Source organism: Syngnathus leptorhynchus, chromosome 18, assembly GCF_054491065.1.
Source record: "Syngnathus leptorhynchus isolate UIUO chromosome 18, UIUO_Slep, whole genome shotgun sequence".
In the NCBI taxonomy this organism is placed as follows: Eukaryota; Metazoa; Chordata; class Actinopteri; order Syngnathiformes; family Syngnathidae; genus Syngnathus; species Syngnathus leptorhynchus.
In genome coordinates this window covers 6,748,705-6,766,517 of record NC_141212.1, presented here as the reverse complement: position 1 = coordinate 6,766,517, position 17,813 = coordinate 6,748,705, and the positions used below count along the sequence as shown (strand labels likewise).

The 17,813-nt window shown below is 41.8% G+C and overlaps 1 protein-coding gene and 1 long non-coding RNA gene across 4 annotated transcripts in view; one reads left to right on the top strand and one right to left on the bottom strand.

Moving 5' to 3' along the window:
- Positions 1-17,813, bottom strand: part of ryr3 (ryanodine receptor 3) — a 46,155-nt gene that overhangs the window by 4,964 nt on the left and 23,378 nt on the right. For 2 of the 3 annotated variants that reach the window (XM_085937554.1, XM_085937553.1), the window contains 55 exons: positions 17,646-17,780; positions 16,995-17,268; positions 16,785-16,899; positions 16,586-16,718; positions 16,363-16,466; positions 15,754-15,889; positions 15,484-15,667; positions 15,225-15,327; positions 15,021-15,141; positions 14,774-14,943; positions 14,428-14,648; positions 13,918-14,008; positions 13,570-13,710; positions 13,087-13,250; positions 12,843-12,921; positions 12,674-12,763; positions 12,457-12,600; positions 12,319-12,381; positions 12,128-12,203; positions 11,905-12,028; positions 11,720-11,835; positions 11,589-11,656; positions 11,397-11,518; positions 11,238-11,287; positions 11,065-11,125; positions 10,723-10,961; positions 10,531-10,612; positions 10,113-10,243; positions 9,911-10,029; positions 9,445-9,643; positions 9,275-9,369; positions 9,063-9,208; positions 8,880-8,967; positions 7,820-7,912; positions 7,456-7,623; positions 7,250-7,309; positions 6,985-7,119; positions 6,745-6,857; positions 5,764-5,860; positions 4,683-4,795; positions 4,548-4,599; positions 4,414-4,470; positions 4,226-4,325; positions 4,074-4,153; positions 3,898-3,974; positions 3,746-3,819; positions 3,271-3,285; positions 2,657-2,737; positions 2,479-2,567; positions 2,257-2,385; positions 2,084-2,188; positions 1,901-1,982; positions 548-1,827; positions 407-459; positions 177-339 (listed from right to left, as the gene is read on the bottom strand). In XM_085937554.1, the coding sequence (XP_085793680.1) occupies positions 177-339; positions 407-459; positions 548-1,827; positions 1,901-1,982; positions 2,084-2,188; positions 2,257-2,385; positions 2,479-2,567; positions 2,657-2,737; positions 3,271-3,285; positions 3,746-3,819; positions 3,898-3,974; positions 4,074-4,153; positions 4,226-4,325; positions 4,414-4,470; positions 4,548-4,599; positions 4,683-4,795; positions 5,764-5,860; positions 6,745-6,857; positions 6,985-7,119; positions 7,250-7,309; positions 7,456-7,623; positions 7,820-7,912; positions 8,880-8,967; positions 9,063-9,208; positions 9,275-9,369; positions 9,445-9,643; positions 9,911-10,029; positions 10,113-10,243; positions 10,531-10,612; positions 10,723-10,961; positions 11,065-11,125; positions 11,238-11,287; positions 11,397-11,518; positions 11,589-11,656; positions 11,720-11,835; positions 11,905-12,028; positions 12,128-12,203; positions 12,319-12,381; positions 12,457-12,600; positions 12,674-12,763; positions 12,843-12,921; positions 13,087-13,250; positions 13,570-13,710; positions 13,918-14,008; positions 14,428-14,648; positions 14,774-14,943; positions 15,021-15,141; positions 15,225-15,327; positions 15,484-15,667; positions 15,754-15,889; positions 16,363-16,466; positions 16,586-16,718; positions 16,785-16,899; positions 16,995-17,268; positions 17,646-17,780 (7,400 nt within the window). Of the gene's footprint in view, positions 1-176; positions 340-406; positions 460-547; positions 1,828-1,900; positions 1,983-2,083; positions 2,189-2,256; positions 2,386-2,478; positions 2,568-2,656; positions 2,738-3,270; positions 3,286-3,745; positions 3,820-3,897; positions 3,975-4,073; positions 4,154-4,225; positions 4,326-4,413; positions 4,471-4,547; positions 4,600-4,682; positions 4,796-5,763; positions 5,861-6,395; positions 6,496-6,744; positions 6,858-6,984; positions 7,120-7,249; positions 7,310-7,455; positions 7,624-7,819; positions 7,913-8,879; positions 8,968-9,062; positions 9,209-9,274; positions 9,370-9,444; positions 9,644-9,910; positions 10,030-10,112; positions 10,244-10,530; positions 10,613-10,722; positions 10,962-11,064; positions 11,126-11,237; positions 11,288-11,396; positions 11,519-11,588; positions 11,657-11,719; positions 11,836-11,904; positions 12,029-12,127; positions 12,204-12,318; positions 12,382-12,456; positions 12,601-12,673; positions 12,764-12,842; positions 12,922-13,086; positions 13,251-13,569; positions 13,711-13,917; positions 14,009-14,427; positions 14,649-14,773; positions 14,944-15,020; positions 15,142-15,224; positions 15,328-15,483; positions 15,668-15,753; positions 15,890-16,362; positions 16,467-16,585; positions 16,719-16,784; positions 16,900-16,994; positions 17,269-17,645; positions 17,781-17,813 lie in introns of all 3 variants that reach the window. The other variant, XM_085937555.1, reaches the window with a different exon arrangement.
- Positions 9,357-10,395, top strand: LOC147042677 (uncharacterized). Its single transcript, XR_015068884.1, has 3 exons — positions 9,357-9,570; positions 9,930-10,037; positions 10,145-10,395. It is a non-coding gene; the product is annotated as an uncharacterized LOC147042677 (long non-coding RNA).

Genomic DNA, 17,813 nt, shown 5'->3' with positions numbered 1-17,813 from the left:
TCAAATATTCAATGGTGGCAGCCCTAATTGAGACATTATAGATCCATGTCATCACGCATCTGATGATGGTGGTTATTTTGAAGTCAGATGTGATCCCTGGAGCATGTAGTCTGTTTACAACCTCCTTGGTATCGATTAAACAATGTGGGGAAAAACTGTGTCATCTGGGGTCTTACCAGCATTTTGGTCAGATAGACATCTAGCGTGGAAAAGACATTGGACATGAAGGCAGGAGAAGCTTCTTTGGGGCGACTCGATTTTGCTTTGGGTTTCTCCTCAACCGGCGGCTCCTCGGCTTCCTCTTTCTTAGCTTGATCTTCCTTCTCTTGGTTCTCTGTGCTGTGTGTGTCATTGCTGTTAGAATCTGATACCGTTTTATACTTTTCCCTGTCACTTAAATACTCACTCTGCTTTCTCAGGTTCACTTTCAGGAGATTCATCAGCCTTGGCAGCAGTTTTCTACATCACAGAAAAAATGATTCATCAGTAGAGATATTAATTTGATGATTTAAATGAAAAGTGATGAGTTCAGTTAGTAATAACAAACCTTGTGGTCTGTGGTGGAGGTCTCACTGTTGAGTTCAGAGACATCCCCCAGTCCGTGCTCCACAAGTTTTCCGCCTTCCCTCTTGGGCATGTTCAGCATGTCCAGCATAGTGTCAACCTCAGCTATGTCTGCCGCTGGAACCATAGTTGCGTCAGAGGTTCCCGAAGACTCTATGGCCTCTAATTTCTCTCCTTCAACGGTATCTCCATGAATGCCAAACTGAGTGGGATCGGGCATATTTCCAAGAATATCTGTCACTTTTATGTTCTTGGCACCTTCAACCAAACCGCCGCCGAACATGGAAGACCAGATGACGTGGAAGAAACCAAATATAAGACTAGAAATTCCTTTAAAGAAGCCGGTGAAGAGCATCCAGAAGAAAGAGAAACACCAAGTGATCATTTCCCTTATGCTCAGCTTCTTGAGTTTCCTGAGCTTCTTGCGGATGTTTTTTACAGAAATAATTTGGCGTGCGTGATGCAACTTCTTCTTGACTGATCGACATGCAGAAGTGAAAGCAGAGGCAGATTCTGAGGAGCCCTCTTCTCCAGCCAGTTCATCCAGGATGGTGAATCCCTCCTCCTCTTCCTCCTCCTCCTGTTGTTCCACAGTATCAGGTTCAGAGATCTGCGAGGCTAGTTGCATCTCAAAAATGGTGTCCTCACAAAAATTGACAAACATCTCCATCTTCTCACTCTCGCCTCCCTCATTGACCACATCAAAAATGAACTGGCGCTTGGACTCTTTGACTTGAGGCTTCTCCCATTGCTCTCGGCTGGATTCGCTTATCTCAAAGTACACCCGCTCGATGCGTTTTGCACTGCCGTTGATTTCGATACGCCCCAGGTAGGGCTCGAAGTAGCTCAGTACACTCTCGGCCAGATCCAAGAAGGTGGCGAGTCGGCTATCGTGCGGCATGTGCTCGGAAAGGTTGGTCAGTAACACGGCCACATTGAAGCCGATGTCTTTGGCCGGTTCATGGAATCGCTCCACAAATTCCTTGTAGTTGAACATGTCGTTCTCGTCCGCCTCCGCGCAGGAAAGCAGGAAGTCGATCTCCGATTGGCTGTACTGCTTTTGGCTCTCCATTGATTTCTGAAACTCTTTCTTTGAGATAACTCCCTTGCACTCGGGGTCATACTCCTTGAAATTGTCTGACGTTGTCAAGTCCTTCAGCTTGAGGAACATATCAAAGAATTTCAAAATCATCTCAACGTTGTTAGAAGACTCCACGAGGGTGTCCACCATCTGCTTCCCGATTGTTCCATTCACAACGTTACCTGGAAAGGTAACGCGTGCTTGCATAAAGTCCACCGTCATCAATTCCGTCCACCAAATTATCAATCTGTTTACCTTCTAGCAGAGACAGCAACATGACAACCATGTCTTTCTGCAAATCCATAAGTTCCTTCAGCAGTTCTATCTGACTGGCATCCTACAGGGACATACAACATGTCGTGTCCTCAAACAAAATAATAACAATCGTGCAGACCTAAATACATTCAAAGCAGTAGCAATAAGATTGTTGTCAAGTACCTGAGACAGTTTCATCTGCATGTTAGCAAAAACATGCAAGAAGCCCACCACGGCATCCCATAATCTGCTGTGAGCAAGACTCTGCTGGTTCCCAATACAAGGGCCCTGAAAGAATGCTCATCATTAGAATCAAAGTTTATTTATAGCTGATTAATTTGCTCACTATTTGTTACCTGGATATATTCAGTCAAGGAGTTGAATATCTGCTTGGCCACCGATAACGCTTTGGAGAAGTTAACTTTGCCAGTTTCATCAATGATGTCTTTGCCAGAGTAGTACCAGTAGAAGTCACTGATCGATTCCTAAAAAGGAAGACAATATTATAAAATCTCTTTTTTTTTATGATTATGATAATGAAGCTACTGTTTATTTTTCTTCTTGTGCTATAAACTCACCTGAAGGCGGAGCAAGTAGTCAACAGTGCTTATAATAATGTTGACCGTGGTTGTGTTTCCAGTTTGAGTTCTCAGGAAGTTCTGGAACTCTAATGAAAAAACATATTTAATGTTTTTAAGTGCGTTAATAATAATTAAACAAAACAAATGTTCCAAAATTGTCATAAATATAACTTACCCCCATTGTGACCCTCACAAAGAAGTTGCAAAAACCGGAACAGATCTTTTGTAAACTCATCGTTCAGTAACACCTTGGAACCTTTTGAAAAACAGTGTTTTTAACTTACACATTATTTTTTATCTTAATGTCACGATTTCCCGAGAAGCAATGCGTACAAAGCAAGCAGCAGAGGTTATATGTTGAAAAATAATATTTCAAGCTTAGTGGCCTTTAGATTGTAGGTCGATGAAGGATTCATCGTTTCAGATAAGAGCTGAGAACACACAAAGGTACAAACATTCACTTCAAATTCAGATCAGATAATCCAGCCAACAAAGCCATAAGTATAAAAATCAAGATGAGTTCTGTCAAGCCGATATAGCCATCTTGGGGAACTTCCCAAAGTGGAAGTTCATGGGTTTAACTCATCCTTATAATTAAGGACGATTAAGCTATTTGTAGAATTAAATGTTAATAAAAAGGAATGAATGGGAACAGAAATAACACAAAATATTAGCAATAACATCAATTATTTGGCATGCATTAAGGTTAGTATAGGAAGTAGTAGAGCGTTATGGAGACATTCATTATGAAGCATAAGCATATGAAGATGATCTTAATTAGTTATTTACCCCGCTCAGTGTGGACTGCCATCGATGTTTTTATTTTTTTAATGAGAGGAAAGAGACAAACAATATATGAAGACATATGAAAAAAGAGACGACAGCAAATTACAATACAAAGAATTATGGAGGATACATTGGAGGAACACAGCCATGCAGTTAAAAACTAATTCCAGAAAAACCCACCTATGAAATGTGTTTCATCATGATACGAGAAAATTTGATCATAACAGACGCAAGGAAGTAACAGTGAATTGTTAAACTAGACGACTGAATAATGAGACTCACATAGATGAGAAAAAAGCAGTTTTTTTTTGGTTGCTGTTAAAATCACCTTATTTGTGTTTTCAGAGCTTTTTTTTTTTTTTTTTTTTTTTTTTTTTTTTAAATAATTATTATTTTATTTTTTCTACAACACAATGGACTCATTCAGACTCTCCAAGGTTTGTTAATTGAATTCCAAATAACAGCCATCAGGACTTACTTGAACCTTCCTCTGTCACCATTCCGAGTCCTTCTGCCTTATTTTGTCTCTCAAATGCATTCAAGTCGAGGACACTACCAGAAAGAAATTCACTAGTTCTATACTCGAGAGTACATTTTTTTCATTTTATGAATAATGAAACACAGCTATACCTGCACGACTGCATCAGTCCTGAGAGGCTCTTGAAAAAACTTGCGTCTCTTTTCTCTTTCAAGTAATCCAGCATTTTCTGTTTGTGTGTGTGTGTGGGGGGGGGGGCAAAATGAGTAGTTACAGCAAAAAATGCTACTCGTACAATATGCATGCCATTACATGCATGCCCACTCACTTGCTGAACTTGCACATTGCCTCCGTTTAAGATGGAAATGCCGAGTTTGAGGGTACAAGTCACCATAGAGCCCAGGTGTCCTGATAAAACGAGTCAGATAAGAAACTGCTAACAAAAACAGCATTTTTATACAAACTGCCAGCATTTTTCACCTTTGCTAGCGCTAATCATCTGCAACACCATCTCAGCTGCCCCACGAGCGTGAAGCCGAGCCTGCTGGTAGAGGATCTTCTGCTTTTCCATCTCCTTTTCCTGATGGTCATTAGACAGACAGACAACTGATAAAATGACATTTTTTGGATCATCTCACAACTGAGTAATTATAGGTTGAAGCCTGCACCTCAAACGTCTTCTCTTTCTCCTCTTCATCCTCTTCTTCCTCATCCTCTGCACAGCTCTGTGAACATGTACATTCAAAGTGTGTTCATCTAGTTTTTTTCTGATTACTTCATAGGTGAATAGAATGAGGCCGACCTTTGCCATCATGTCAGCATACGCAATATACAAAGGATCTTCTTCTAAGTAACTGAAAAAAGAAATGTTAAGGTAAGAAAAAAAACATTGCACCATAGACTTTCTGCTGATGTTTTGTCTATTCCACTACAGCACCTTCTTTCCGTTAGAGCGTTGTGGCTAAAATGGAGGATGAGTTGGTGTAAAGGATCTGGCTGGACTTCAGCCACCTCTTCTTCATCTTCCTCCACTATTTTCATGGGAGTTTTCTGCATAGCCCAAAAAATGCGAACAGTGAGATCTGGCATAATTTTAACTGCACAAATCATTCATTTTATCCCATTACCACCTTCATTAATTAACATGTTCAATGTTGGACAATTGAACATCGAAATGACTCATGCAGATGCAATTGGTCATGGCCGGCCGGATGAATCGTGGGAAGGACAAAATGAGTCAAAAGGGGGTTTACAAACACGTGCATGTTATAGCAAACAGCCATCCCGATGATTTTTGAACATGATAAAATGGACTTGATGACATCCCAAATAGCTAACAATGACGAGGTCACTAAAGTTTGGATAAAAGTACAATCGCTTGACTGTGACTGATTTGTAAATATTTGCAGCAAAACTACATGTTTCCTGCATCTTACGGCCCTGAAATTAAAGTAACCTTTCCATAATCATGTCAACAAATGAAAACGCGACTTGGCAGAGATGACTTGACGATGTTGTCAAATTTCTAAAGGCTCGATGACGACACGGTTTGAATTGAGCTTGAGTGTGACATATGATCTTGCGAGCATGCCACTGACGTCACGTCCACAGAGCCTACTTTATCACGCGACAGACTTACAGAGAACAGCCAAAGGACAACTGATGGGTTGGATCCAGATCTGACAGCCAACAACATGGAGCGACGGTGTCTAGCAAGCGGCCCTCCTTACCACTGCTGTCAAAATGGTATAGCCTGGCTTTCTAGAGCTGTGAGCGCCAGAGCTGACCCTGCGTCTCCTGAGTCGATCATGCAGTCTTTGACCTCGAGCGGATCTCTGTTTGAAGGGTTTGGCACACCTAGAACGGGGCACCCTCGATGCTTTGGGCGAGGTTCCCACCCAGGTGCGCTCCCAAGACTCAAGTGGCACAGAGCTAAAGATGCGATCGGCGGGCAGGACTGGCAGAGTGGTGCCAACGCAGGGCACGCGGGACACAGGCGAGGGCTGCCCAGTACTTACTGCCAAATCCTGAACTAGCTTTTCCTCAAAGGAGTACTCCTCTGCCTCTATCCATATTCTTTGATAGGCCGGGATGAAGAGGTTGATAGCACGATGCCTGGGAAAGGGGGGGTCATTGGGAAGGAATGGAAGGGAGTGGGGGAGGGAGGTAAAGTGGCATTAAGGAGGGCTCTGGTGAGGTTTGGAAGGTGATAGAAAAGGAAAGATGAAAGGTGGGAAGGGAAGGTTCCATAATAGTGCATCTCAGGCAGGGTGGTGTGGGACACACTGGCTTTTCTGACTGGTCACGTTTCATAAATTTAAATAGAATCTGTCAGATTGAAAAATAAAATTCAGAAACATAATAAATGTCACTTGTACTTTGGCTTCATTTAAGCACTCTGAGACTGAAACAATTATCAGAAAAAGAAAATACAAAAAAAACGACTTCCTAACTCCTGCCTTTGTTTTAATTGTATACTTTCAAGGGACAATTCTGCAATGGTTCAATTTTTGACTCATTCTAGATGACCAATCAGAATCAACAGTGCTGTAAGAACTGGCCGTTTGGCGCATATCTGTCGACAGCCCAGTGGATGAAAGGGAGGAGGGGGTTGAACGGATGAAACATTCGCCCCATTGTTTCACTTTACCGTCAGCAGTGAGAACAAGCGGTCAAAGCTGTAGGCTTTGAATGCCCTTTCCAGCCAAACCTCCCGATAGCCATTCAGGAAGTAATTATTATTTTTGTATCTGAGGGAGGGATGAAGTAGTATTATGCAAAAAAAAAACAACAACACAGAGGAGATCATGTCATTAGGGAGGTGATGAGGTTTTTAAATGGCCACACAATGTTCAATCTCCCACCAATACTATACTTGGGGATTGCATGTTATTTAAAGTTAGCCTGAGAAGAAACAAATGGTCACTTCACTAAGTTCAATAATTCTTGACATTGTCTTTTTTATTCTTATTATTATTATTAAGCAAGGAGAATCTTACCTAGGTAGATTATAAAGGGGGGCCATTCGAAAGCAGGCCACCACAGCCCGTTTACGTTGTTTGGATAGCAGCTTCTGCCACACACACTTTTTATTTCTTAAAGGCTGCTCCACCTGTACAGCAAAAACAGCTAAATAAATTCTGCTCATGTAAAAAAAAGGCTCATGATATAATGTAGTGCAATTACTATTTTGATCGTATTCTACAGCATAGACATACATTTTGTGTTCTTGTTTTTACCTGTTCTAGATGAAAAACTGCGGCCGAGATGCTCTGAACCCGATCCACCGTGTGTTCCGGGTTAACTGGCTCGTCACTCTTCATGGTGATATCTTTGTAGAGGTTCAGCTGCCACTGGACTGCCGGGTCGTCGGACTGTAGGTAACACGTGATCATGACGGTAGAACATTTGATTCATCATTTATTTTACATGGATTTCTGAGGGAGCTCATGAGCCTGATTAAACTCAATTTGAATGTGATGACTCAGTTAACATCAAATTTACCTTGTCCTGCAGATGAAGGTTCTGGCGCAAGTAGTCCTTCACTTCATCATCAGTATCTTTCTAAGATCATGAGAACATACAACTTGTCTCCATGGAAAACAAAAAATCTTTTAGAATGAGATAAAAGTCCAACAATGAGAATGATTGATCAATAAATTATAAAAATGGCTCATAAGGAAATATAAATGTTAAAGGGGTAGGCCCACCAAACTGTAACGGGTCTTAGCCAAGGAGATGAGCTCCTGGTCTCCTGGCGTGCACATGTTGAGGCCGATGGGCAGCATCTTTTTCAGCGCGGCCACAATCAAAGAGGTGTGGATGGAGTAGTACTCCCCACGCCGACGCTTGTTCTTCCTCTCCTGGTCGCCACCAGACTATAAAATTTACCACATACAACTTACTTTCCCCCTATTTCAACTATGCAATAAATTCTCTGTTATGTGCAATAGTTAATGGTCCATTTTGTTTATATCAGAATCATAAAGCAGTATCTTAGGCATCCATTGGAGCTGGAAATACAATCATCACAATAATAATAATCATAATTTTGAATTGATGTTACACATTTACCTTGGACAATTTCGCCTTGCCTTCTCCAGTGAGCAAGCCCAAATTATTGATCTCATTCTGCACAACAAAATTTTGCTCCTCACGCTTAAAATTCTAAGGTCAGCAAAGAGAAAAATGATTATTTAGCAGTTTGTCAGGATATATATATGTGTGTGTGTGTGTGTGTGTATATATATATATATATATATATATATATATATATATATATATATATATATATATATATATATATATATATATATATATATATATATATATATATATATATATATATATATATATATATATATATATATATATATATATATATATATATATACAGTGATCCCTCCTACTTCGCGGGGGTTACGTTCCAGACCCAACCGCGAAATGGGAATTTCCGCGAAATAGAAACTAGATTTTTTTGAGCTATTCTTGGAAGATATTCTATTTTTATCGCTGACATCAACCAGCTCGCTGCTAGGGGACTTTCATATCAATGGACTGTGCGCTCCGCATTCATGCCTTAGCGACGAGACTAACAGTGTATTGCTATGTCCAGATGAAGGCCACCGCCGGTGGAGAGTGTTATATCTTTACTATTTTCCAGGTTCTGATGTAGCAAGCATGGTTCGGACAACGACGTGATGGGTACTGCTTTATTCCTTTCATCACAGTCAGTTCACTGGCCGTACATCGCGACACTGAACGTCCCCGAAGCTCCCCCTCCCACATCCGGGGTTTTCCCACTACGGAACATGAGTTAGTCCAAAATATACAACAGCGAGAACGCCCTGAAGTCACATGTGACGATAAAGTATACTGTACTGACTCTTTAATTTATTCATTTCACTTTTAAACGTAAGCTATCATTATTAAAGGAAAATGAAGAAACTCAAGTGGCCGCGAAACCTCGTGAAATGATGAAATTTCTGCGATAAAATAATTCATTTCCGCATTTTTGAAAACCCGCGATATAGCGAAGCCGCGATAGTTGAAGCCGCGAAGTAGGAGGGATTACTGTATATATATATATATATATATATATATATATGCTATTATGGTGAATAAGATGACTTACATGTGACTTGCACCAGAGAATGAAGATATCTGCCACCATTCGAAAGAGCTCAGTGGAGTCTGTATCAGGCTCCTTAAGCCATCTCGATCTGGTGCAGACCAAAAGATGAACCAGAAATGTTACCGCCCTTAAGCTAAGTTAAATCAGTGCAAGATAAATAAATGAAACATGTATGTATTGTACCTGTTGATGTCGACATAGCGAATGAGCATGGGGTAGAAGGCATAAAGGTCTCGACAGAGCACAGCAAACTCATCCAAGATAAGAAGCTCAGCCTCCTGATTGTCACTTTTGCTGTCAGCCTTCAATAATTCCTCCTCAAACACAACCTATCAATTATAATAAAATGATAACACTGGTGAATCAGAGGGTATGACGAAACAAGTTGCTCCTACCTTCACCGTCTTCTTCTTCAGTTTCTCAAGTGTTGGTAAAAAGTGGGTTCTTAGCAGACCAGCTCCTGCTTTACTGATGATAGGCTGAGAGTAGACTACACATGAAAAACAATCTGGCCTTAATCTCTTTGTGAACATATTGCTTTGTCTTGCTTTGTCTAACTGCCTACCTGCAATCCTCTTCATCCAGGGGGCATCCTCAATGCCCAGGTTGTTGTTGAGGAGCTTGAGAATGTTCCCGAGAATGATGCTGAGGTGCTCTGACGTCACCATAGTGCAGCACTCACCACTCGCTGGTGGGTTTTCAGGACCTTTTTCCCACCAGTAGGACAAGTAGTTGCACAGCATGGGCAGGATCACTTCAATCACCTGCAGGAGAAAATCAGGACAGAGACACAAAGATGAACTATAAATTTAATTGAATAGATTTTTCTTTGGAAATTTCCAAGATTCAGATCTGAATTAATGTGACAATACCCATTGGACCAGTTGCCAAAACAGACCTTGGGAAAACCTTGGTACCACAACACACATCTATGACTGTCATAAGAGTTTGCTTATTTTCAACCAAGCCCCTGTGTCAAGATAGCTGAATACATTTCAGTCATTCAAATATTTAAACAGCCAATTTTTGACCTGTGGCATCTCATTGTAGCGGGCACCAGTCTCTGAGACATCGTTGACATCCTTGAGCAGCTTGTCAAGACGAGGCATCTCCGGACACATTTCCTCCACCGTATCAGGCATACTTAAGACTAGAGAGGTAATACTATCATTTAAAAAAACATGTTTGAAAAAGTTGCAGTAATTCTGACAAGGTATTTAAGTGGACACTGACTGGCCCTCTCGCGTGGTGTCTTGGTGTTGAAGACGGACAGTGGGTTGTGGGTGTTGAGATGAGGTTCCAGGAAAGCTACAGGCATGGCCCCCACTAGAGTGGCCAGGCTCTCACCAAGTGCTGGCAGATACCTGCAAGCCAACATGGATAGTGTGTACAGTCCATCTAAAATTAAAAACAATGACAGTCACTTGACAAATTTGAGTGAACTACCTTGAACACACTGAAGTTCCAATAGAGCACCAAGATACTACATAAAGGTAAAAGCACTACTTTTGTCTAATCGAAGCTCCTCAATTCAATTCAACAGCATTCAACAAGATGGCAAAAAATATTTTTTGATGTAAAAACAAAAACAGTCAATAATGTGTTGTTAGTGAGATTGGTGTACTTTGACAATATAGGTCAAATGTTGTACCTTTCCACAAAAATGTTCTTTCCTGTACCCAGAGAGTAGTAACAAGTAAGGATTCGGTAGCAGGACAGCTGAACGTCATCCACTGAAACACAAATCCAACGTATAGTTTCAACATACTAATTAATATAAAAAAACACAAGACAAAAAAAAATGCAGACTGATTAAATCTCGGAGCTGGAAATCGAAACTCACACAGCAAGTCCACTCCAAAATCATGTGTTTTGATGTGATCAAATACGGCAGTAAGGATAGGCACAAGTGCAACAGTCACGTAGTGAATGCTCTGACTGACGCTCTTCATCTGGGCACGCGACTGCATGAACTTCCCCAGTTTGAGCATCTCCAGAAGCTTCTCCAGGTCTTCCGCTGCATTATCAAAGAAGGTCCGAAACCCTGCTTTGACCAGCTCTGATCCTGACTTCATCACTGTTCTGAGAGAAGAATTGCGCATAATTAAATGTGGTGCAAACATTTGTGTATTGTCTAGTCTAGGCTCAAAAGAGATGATGTAGAAAAAAAATGAAATATACTTGCCTGGTATCAAGTGAGTGCGTTAGAATATGTAGGCAGCTCACCATCATTGAAGAGTCACTTCCTGTGAGAGAAAATGTCTTTAGCAATGGAGTAGCATCCTTTTGCTAATACTGTCTTCTGATTAATTACGATGACTATGCAAGACAAAGAGGGTGAAAGTGGCACAGCCTTACCAAAGAGAGAAATCCTGTGTCTGACAAGAGCTGCCAGTTTACAGAAAAGGCTGGAAAAGACAGATTAGGTAGGACTTCCACAAGCGGAGGAAAATATAGAAGGGAATCTTATCATGCAATGAAAAGTAGAGAACAAATAAAACATTTACAACATGGTACCTTGTGACCATCTCCTTTTCTTTGTTGGAAGCATAGCCACAGCTGCTAAGATTCTTGCTAGGTGTGGACAGGAAGTAGAGACAGTGGTTCTTAAAAGTCTGATCCGTCAGCGGGAGCAACACCTGAACACAGTGCAGTGACAACATCAGGGCAAGGAACGGCATTTCTATACTCCCATGCCCATTTCCAGACCTTGGCAAAGAACTTGATTTCGTGGTCATGAGGTGATTTGTCAGTCTTCCCACTGGTGGCCATTGCCTCTGAAAGGACAGCAGGCAATTTAGAAAGCTCCACTTCCTGTATTTAAAATGTTATGAACTCACCAAGGTGTGCGATAAACTCCTGCGCAGAGTCGACACATTTGAGCAGCCTCTTGAGAAACTTGTAGGCAAAACGCTTCTCCATGGATGAAGAGTCCTGCTCCATGTCTTTCAGACCTCTGTGATATGGGCCATTAAAATTGGTGACTAATTCCAGAAACTCGATTGTCTTGGAAAATCAGTCAGACCTTGTTATGGAATAGCCGCTTATCTGCAGGAACTTGAAGAGCTCCTGGGCCTTCTCTCTATCTTTGTACTTCTCTTTAGCAGTCAGGGTATCATAGGGTACCAGCAGCGGATGGCTCCGTCCTCCTAGTGGGACGCATCAATTCATAATCAACATGAACAAAAAAAACATTATAATATCAAGATTTTCTAAAAATAGAGTAACCACAATAAATCACAAAATACCTTTACTCATGAGTTCACTTTTCTTCTTCTTGGCCCAGATGTTGTGATAATTTTCTGCAATCACCTCAACCATGCCCTGGAGGTAATAAAATGTGGCAAAGGACTTTTGTACAAATATATCATCATCATACCCAAGTCGAAAGCTGTCTAATATTGTGGCGGTGATCTCGACATCAGAGACAAATACTAACCTGCAGCTCTCTCGATAACGTGAAATTGTGCAGGTCTATTGGAGCAGGGGTGTATCCATTGACCTAAAAAATGAATTGAGCAAATATTTGAGAGCGGCTGTATCGTTATATCATTTGCATGATAAATAGAAGGATTACCTGTGTCTCTGAGATCTTTCGCTGTTTCTCATTTTCCCGTTGTTGGACCAGGGATTCTCCCTCCTTGGTCTTCTCAATATTCCAATCCATGGCCAGCATGCTCTTCAACGACTCCCTCGCCGGCCATCGGTAAGTTTCTTTTTCCTACCAAAATGCATGTCTTTATTTCTGACTGCCACTTAGTAAAAACTATTTTGTAATGCCTCTCCTCATTTACCTTTTCGCTTAGAGATTTGTAAGGCTTTAGTAGTGGATGCTTTTTGGCATGTTCATCCATACTATCTCCATGTTTCCACCCTGCTGACACCTAGAGGAGCATGACGATGTTCAACACAAAACATGATCGTGAGTGTGCACATGATGTCTCAATATCTGCCTGGACCGACCTTCTCTGAAGACCACTTGTCATGGGAATGCTCTGCATATTTGTTGGCAATGTATTCAAGTTTTTCAGGTAAGGAGATACTGCAAAGAGAGTATCAGGAATTAACGGGTCATTTTATGACAAATTTACAGCGCTCTGAAAATTTGCAACTCGTAAACATTCCGAAAATAAATAGTTCATTTTATTATCTGTGGTTTGGTTTAGCCCTGCAACTCTTCAGTGTTGACCTGCAGGTCAGCACTTACTTGGCAGTATTGATGGGTTTGGGGTCAAAGTTTCCCTGTGCATCGATGGACGCTTGGTTCTCCAAAGTTGTTCCTAAACTGGCATCCACAAAGTCAGGTGGCAGGGCTCCAGCAATGGCACAAAGGCAGGAGTTGGCCATTTTGAAGAGTTCAGAATCATATTTCTACGAAGAGAGGTCATCCAGCTGTTATACAGTGCATACACAGGTCTACTCAGTGACTGCATGGATGAATTGAGCGGAGGAAGTCTGTGAGGAAGAGCAATAAGTGAAAAGGGCTGGCCTGTCACGGTCTGATAAAAGATTCATGTGTTTTAGCACCATTGCTCACTGCTGCCTCATTGAGCTTTCACTTCACTTGCTCTGATTTCGAAGAATCAAGTTCTAACATTTGAGGGCAGCGGATTCCCAAACAGCAAACAGAAGACAAGGTGTTAGACAATGAGTAAACAGTGACAATCCTAAGAAAAATAGGTATTGATACCTTCAGAGAGAGTGAGTCAAAAGTTCCCCAGAAGAGTTTCTTGGTGAGAAGGAGTTCCTCCTCTGAGGCTGTGCCAAAGGTGTTCATCCCAGATGGCAGACAATAGTACTTCCAGTTCTGTTCGTAGTGGTTGGTCAGCAGCTGCAGATTCAAACACAGAAAAAGAGATCTTAAGTGGCTATTTACGTTACTTTAAGGGTACTAGCCAAACAAAAGACCGTCGGATCTTCTGCATTGATGTGACTGAATTGTCACGCTTGCAGTTTTCTGGCAGCCGAGCAACATCAGCACGATTTATTCTGAGTGCCAATATGGAATTGATGGGCCAGACTGTATGCAGAATCTTACCCTTAGGGGGATGTAGCAGTATTCCGTGAGCATGGGAACGTCAAACACCAAGCGTCTGAGCAGTTGCTGCATCATGGAGGGACGCAGATGCCTGTCAATTTAAGTCAAAATATACATGAATGAATTACGACTCACTATTTAATTGTTGTTTTTTTTTTAAGTCGATTGTTCTATTGATTTTTTTTCCTTCGGTTAAACGAATAATCGGATATAAGCTTATTGGTGTTAAAGTTCATTAGAAAACATTTTCCCTGATATCTGTTTATTAATGTTTTTATTACTTTTGAGAGCTTGGGATTTGGACAATCTTGTTAAAAAAAATGACTAAAGGATTTCTTGACGATTAAAATACGAGTCGATTAATTTGATAATCAATTTGTTGTCGATTAATCGTTTAATTTTGACATTTCGAGAATAAATATATGAAATGGAGGTCAAACATAACATACTTTGGCAACTATAGATTAAAGCCTACCTCATGGCCCGCATGTGTATCTTCTGCAAACTTACTTGCAGATAGTCAGCAGGCACTCCTGAATAATATCTCTCTGTGCTTTGGTGAGCGAGCGTCCTTTGGAGAGGCGATAGATGGTTTGAATGGTGGCGTCGATCAGCTGGGCGTAGTGTTCCGTGTTGGCGAACAAGGCGGCGCAGCGGGTCAGCAGAGGTAGCAGAGCTGAGCCGATGTACCTGTTCATGGCCAACGCCGTCTCAGTGGTACTAAGCACTTCCTGTTTGAAACACATCCAAATATCAAATTATGTATTCCAATAAATATATGTATATCATATTTTTGTTGGACAATGATGTTTAAATTTTGGATACTTGACGAAAAACATATTTGGTCCGTATTTACCGTGTCTAAAGAGGCAGCATTTTGGAGGTCGGGCAGGAAGCCGACTTCCAACAGCTGGAGGAGAAAGCATTGGTCCTCGATGCCGTACACCCTGTCCAGGAAGAGCACCATGGGGGCCTTGTGATCCGGACAGAAACAGGCTGACATATCTGGTTCGGTCACTTGGCCATCTGTGATTTAGACACGTGTTAGTTTATTGTTGTGGGTGTTGGGATCGGGTCATATACTAATGACCTAAGCAACACACCTTTATTAACTACAGGCTTTGTGAGTGGTATACTGATGACGCCAACCAAATCTGTGATGGGAACCAGCGAGCGTAGAATGGCTCGAATACGCAGCGCTTCACCTTTACCTTCATTGATGAGCTGTTAGACATATTAAAGCATTCAGGTGAGAAACTCTTCATTTGTGTTGAGTCTAATAAGGATGTTCTTTTTTAAAGGCTTACATGCATCTCTGGAGCGCAGCGACCTAACAGGTCAATGAGGGCAGAGTAGAAGGACATAATAGCGTTGCCCATGTGGATTATTTCCTCCTCTTCCTCACCAGATCTTAATGACATATACATAATACAACGGTTGGAAACTATAAATGTTACATGACGATGAACAATATATTCTGCTATGGTCTGCTATGCTATATTCTGCTATACAAGTCACCTAGCTATGGGAAGATCACAGTTTTGGATAAAGAAAATGAATTCTCACCCAGTCGTGATGGCAGCTGAGGGTTTGGGCAGGTCTAGAGCAGAATCCTTAGATATCTTAATGGCTTCTTTCATGGCCGCCAAAAGACCCTGACCCCCCTCTCCTCTCAGAGCAGGACCGAAACACTCAGGACGTCGGATCAGCAGCTTCACCACCACATTGGCGTTTTCCTCGACACTTTCACCTGACAAGCAAAGGCATCAATATTTTATTCGGAATGAATATGAATTTTAATTGTTAATGCTTCAACAATAACTGTCATTCACTTACCATTGCAGAAGACTGCAAACCTCAGGAAGGACAGGTATCGCTCCCCTTCTATGGGGTTCCACCCCAGGTCTGGGTAACCCTTGGCAACCAGTATGGCACAACTCTGAAGACCACATCCTGCAAGGTATGTCACCACCTACACACACACACACACACACACACACACACACACACACACACACACACACACACACGCACACACACACGCGTATACACACACACACTTTCAATTTGACTCCGGAACATTTTAGTCATACACTCTGTCAGTGACAGTTAGTTTGATGGATTTGCTGAGCAAGCGCAGTCTCGCGGTACAAAGTCAGACTTAATTTTTCTCTAAGAAGCTCTGGGTGGGACACGGCCTCTATTTGCTCACTAAGAGTTTATATTCCATGGTGATGCTTCAGCCTGCTCCAGTGCCTCATTCTAATTTAATGGGAATACACTGAACATTTGGACATTTATATTTTGAACTCTAAGGCTATTTGGGAGCCCAAGAACATGGCTTCTCTAAATTCAATATGTGAGGTATAGCTTCATGAAATTGTCCTAACCAATACTGGTTACTAACGGTGAGTGTTAAACAGTTTCCATCCGAGCAAAGCTAACCTTTTCTAGATCTGGTTCCTCCAGGGCCAAAGCAAGTCCGTTGTTGTCCATCACTGACGATGCGGCAACATCCAGCGGCGTGGAACCCCGCATCGCTTCAGAGGCTACAAACACACACGTTTACATACACTAAATAATATTTTTGTTTTACATATCAAAAGGAAATTCCTGATTTGTAACTCTACCAGGATGAATTAAAAACATAAACAGTACCACTACCTACCCAGCCCAACACTGCTGTTCTCCAGCAGGTAGCTGAGATGGTCAAACATGGCTTTCTGGTTCTGGCGGCTAATACGGCAGAAATAGCACAAAAAGCGACAACAGCTTGCAACCATTTTGGGGAAGGCAATTTCCTGTGGATGAAAAAAAATGTTACTAGCGTGAATCTGATTTGTTAGTATGCTTGAGTGAAAACCAACCTTAGACTTGTCTCCTCCCAGCACATTGACCATGACCTGCATTACAGTTTCATGCATGCCCAACACTCTCATAAGGTTTGGATGCTGGTAGAAAACCTTATTGTTCATAATGTCCCTAAAGACACAAAACAGGTGATTTGTGGAGGTCAGTTCATTTTGTCCACACTCAATAAATTGCACATTGAGTCAGGAAACACATCATCATCCTACCCCAGTCCATCAATCATCAGCTTTTCCTCCTCCATGCCCATGCGAACAGACAGCAGAGACCTGATCTGACCTAGCGAGGCCAGTAGGTTAATAGCATCCTGTACGGACGCGGCACTGATGGTGTAGGACTTCTTCATGGCCCGAAGCAGCTCCCCGATGCCGTCATACTGCCTCCTTAGCAAGCTGAACATTACTCGGACCAGCTCGGGATCCTGCATGTGAGTCTCCTGGGCCCAGGTGGTTATAGTCTGGGAGATAAGCTCCTTTAGATTGGCTGAGGAATGGAAGAGAAGGAGAATAGAATTCAAATAAACTTGGGTTGTGCGAGGAGAGCATCATGATTAACAATTCAGTTTGATCAGAACTACGTTTAGAAAAGGTGAGCGAGGTCACTGAGTCGTTCCGAATCGCATCTTTCCACTTTTGAAACTTTCAATCATTCACAACCGACGTGGGAGTCTATCATTAAAATTTATAGGAGTGTCTTACACAGAATGTCCATTAGTCTTCTTTTATGCGGAACAGAACATTGACATTTCTCTCAGCCAAAGAATGAATACTGAACTGTCAGGCAGCATCCTATTTTTGAAATTTGCTCAACCATTGCCTGTCTAAATATAGTCACCATGTTTAAACTAAAGAATGGCTCACTGGGGGGTGCCTGCTCTTTCTCTTCAGGTTCCTCTTCAGTCTTCTGAGGCGGACCCTTGATCTTGTACAGCAAGGCCAGGAGACGACCTTTAATTGATGTGTCCTGCTCTACTTCGTCCTCCTCCACTGGGATTCCTGCATAGAGAGACGCATTTCAGTGAGATGGTC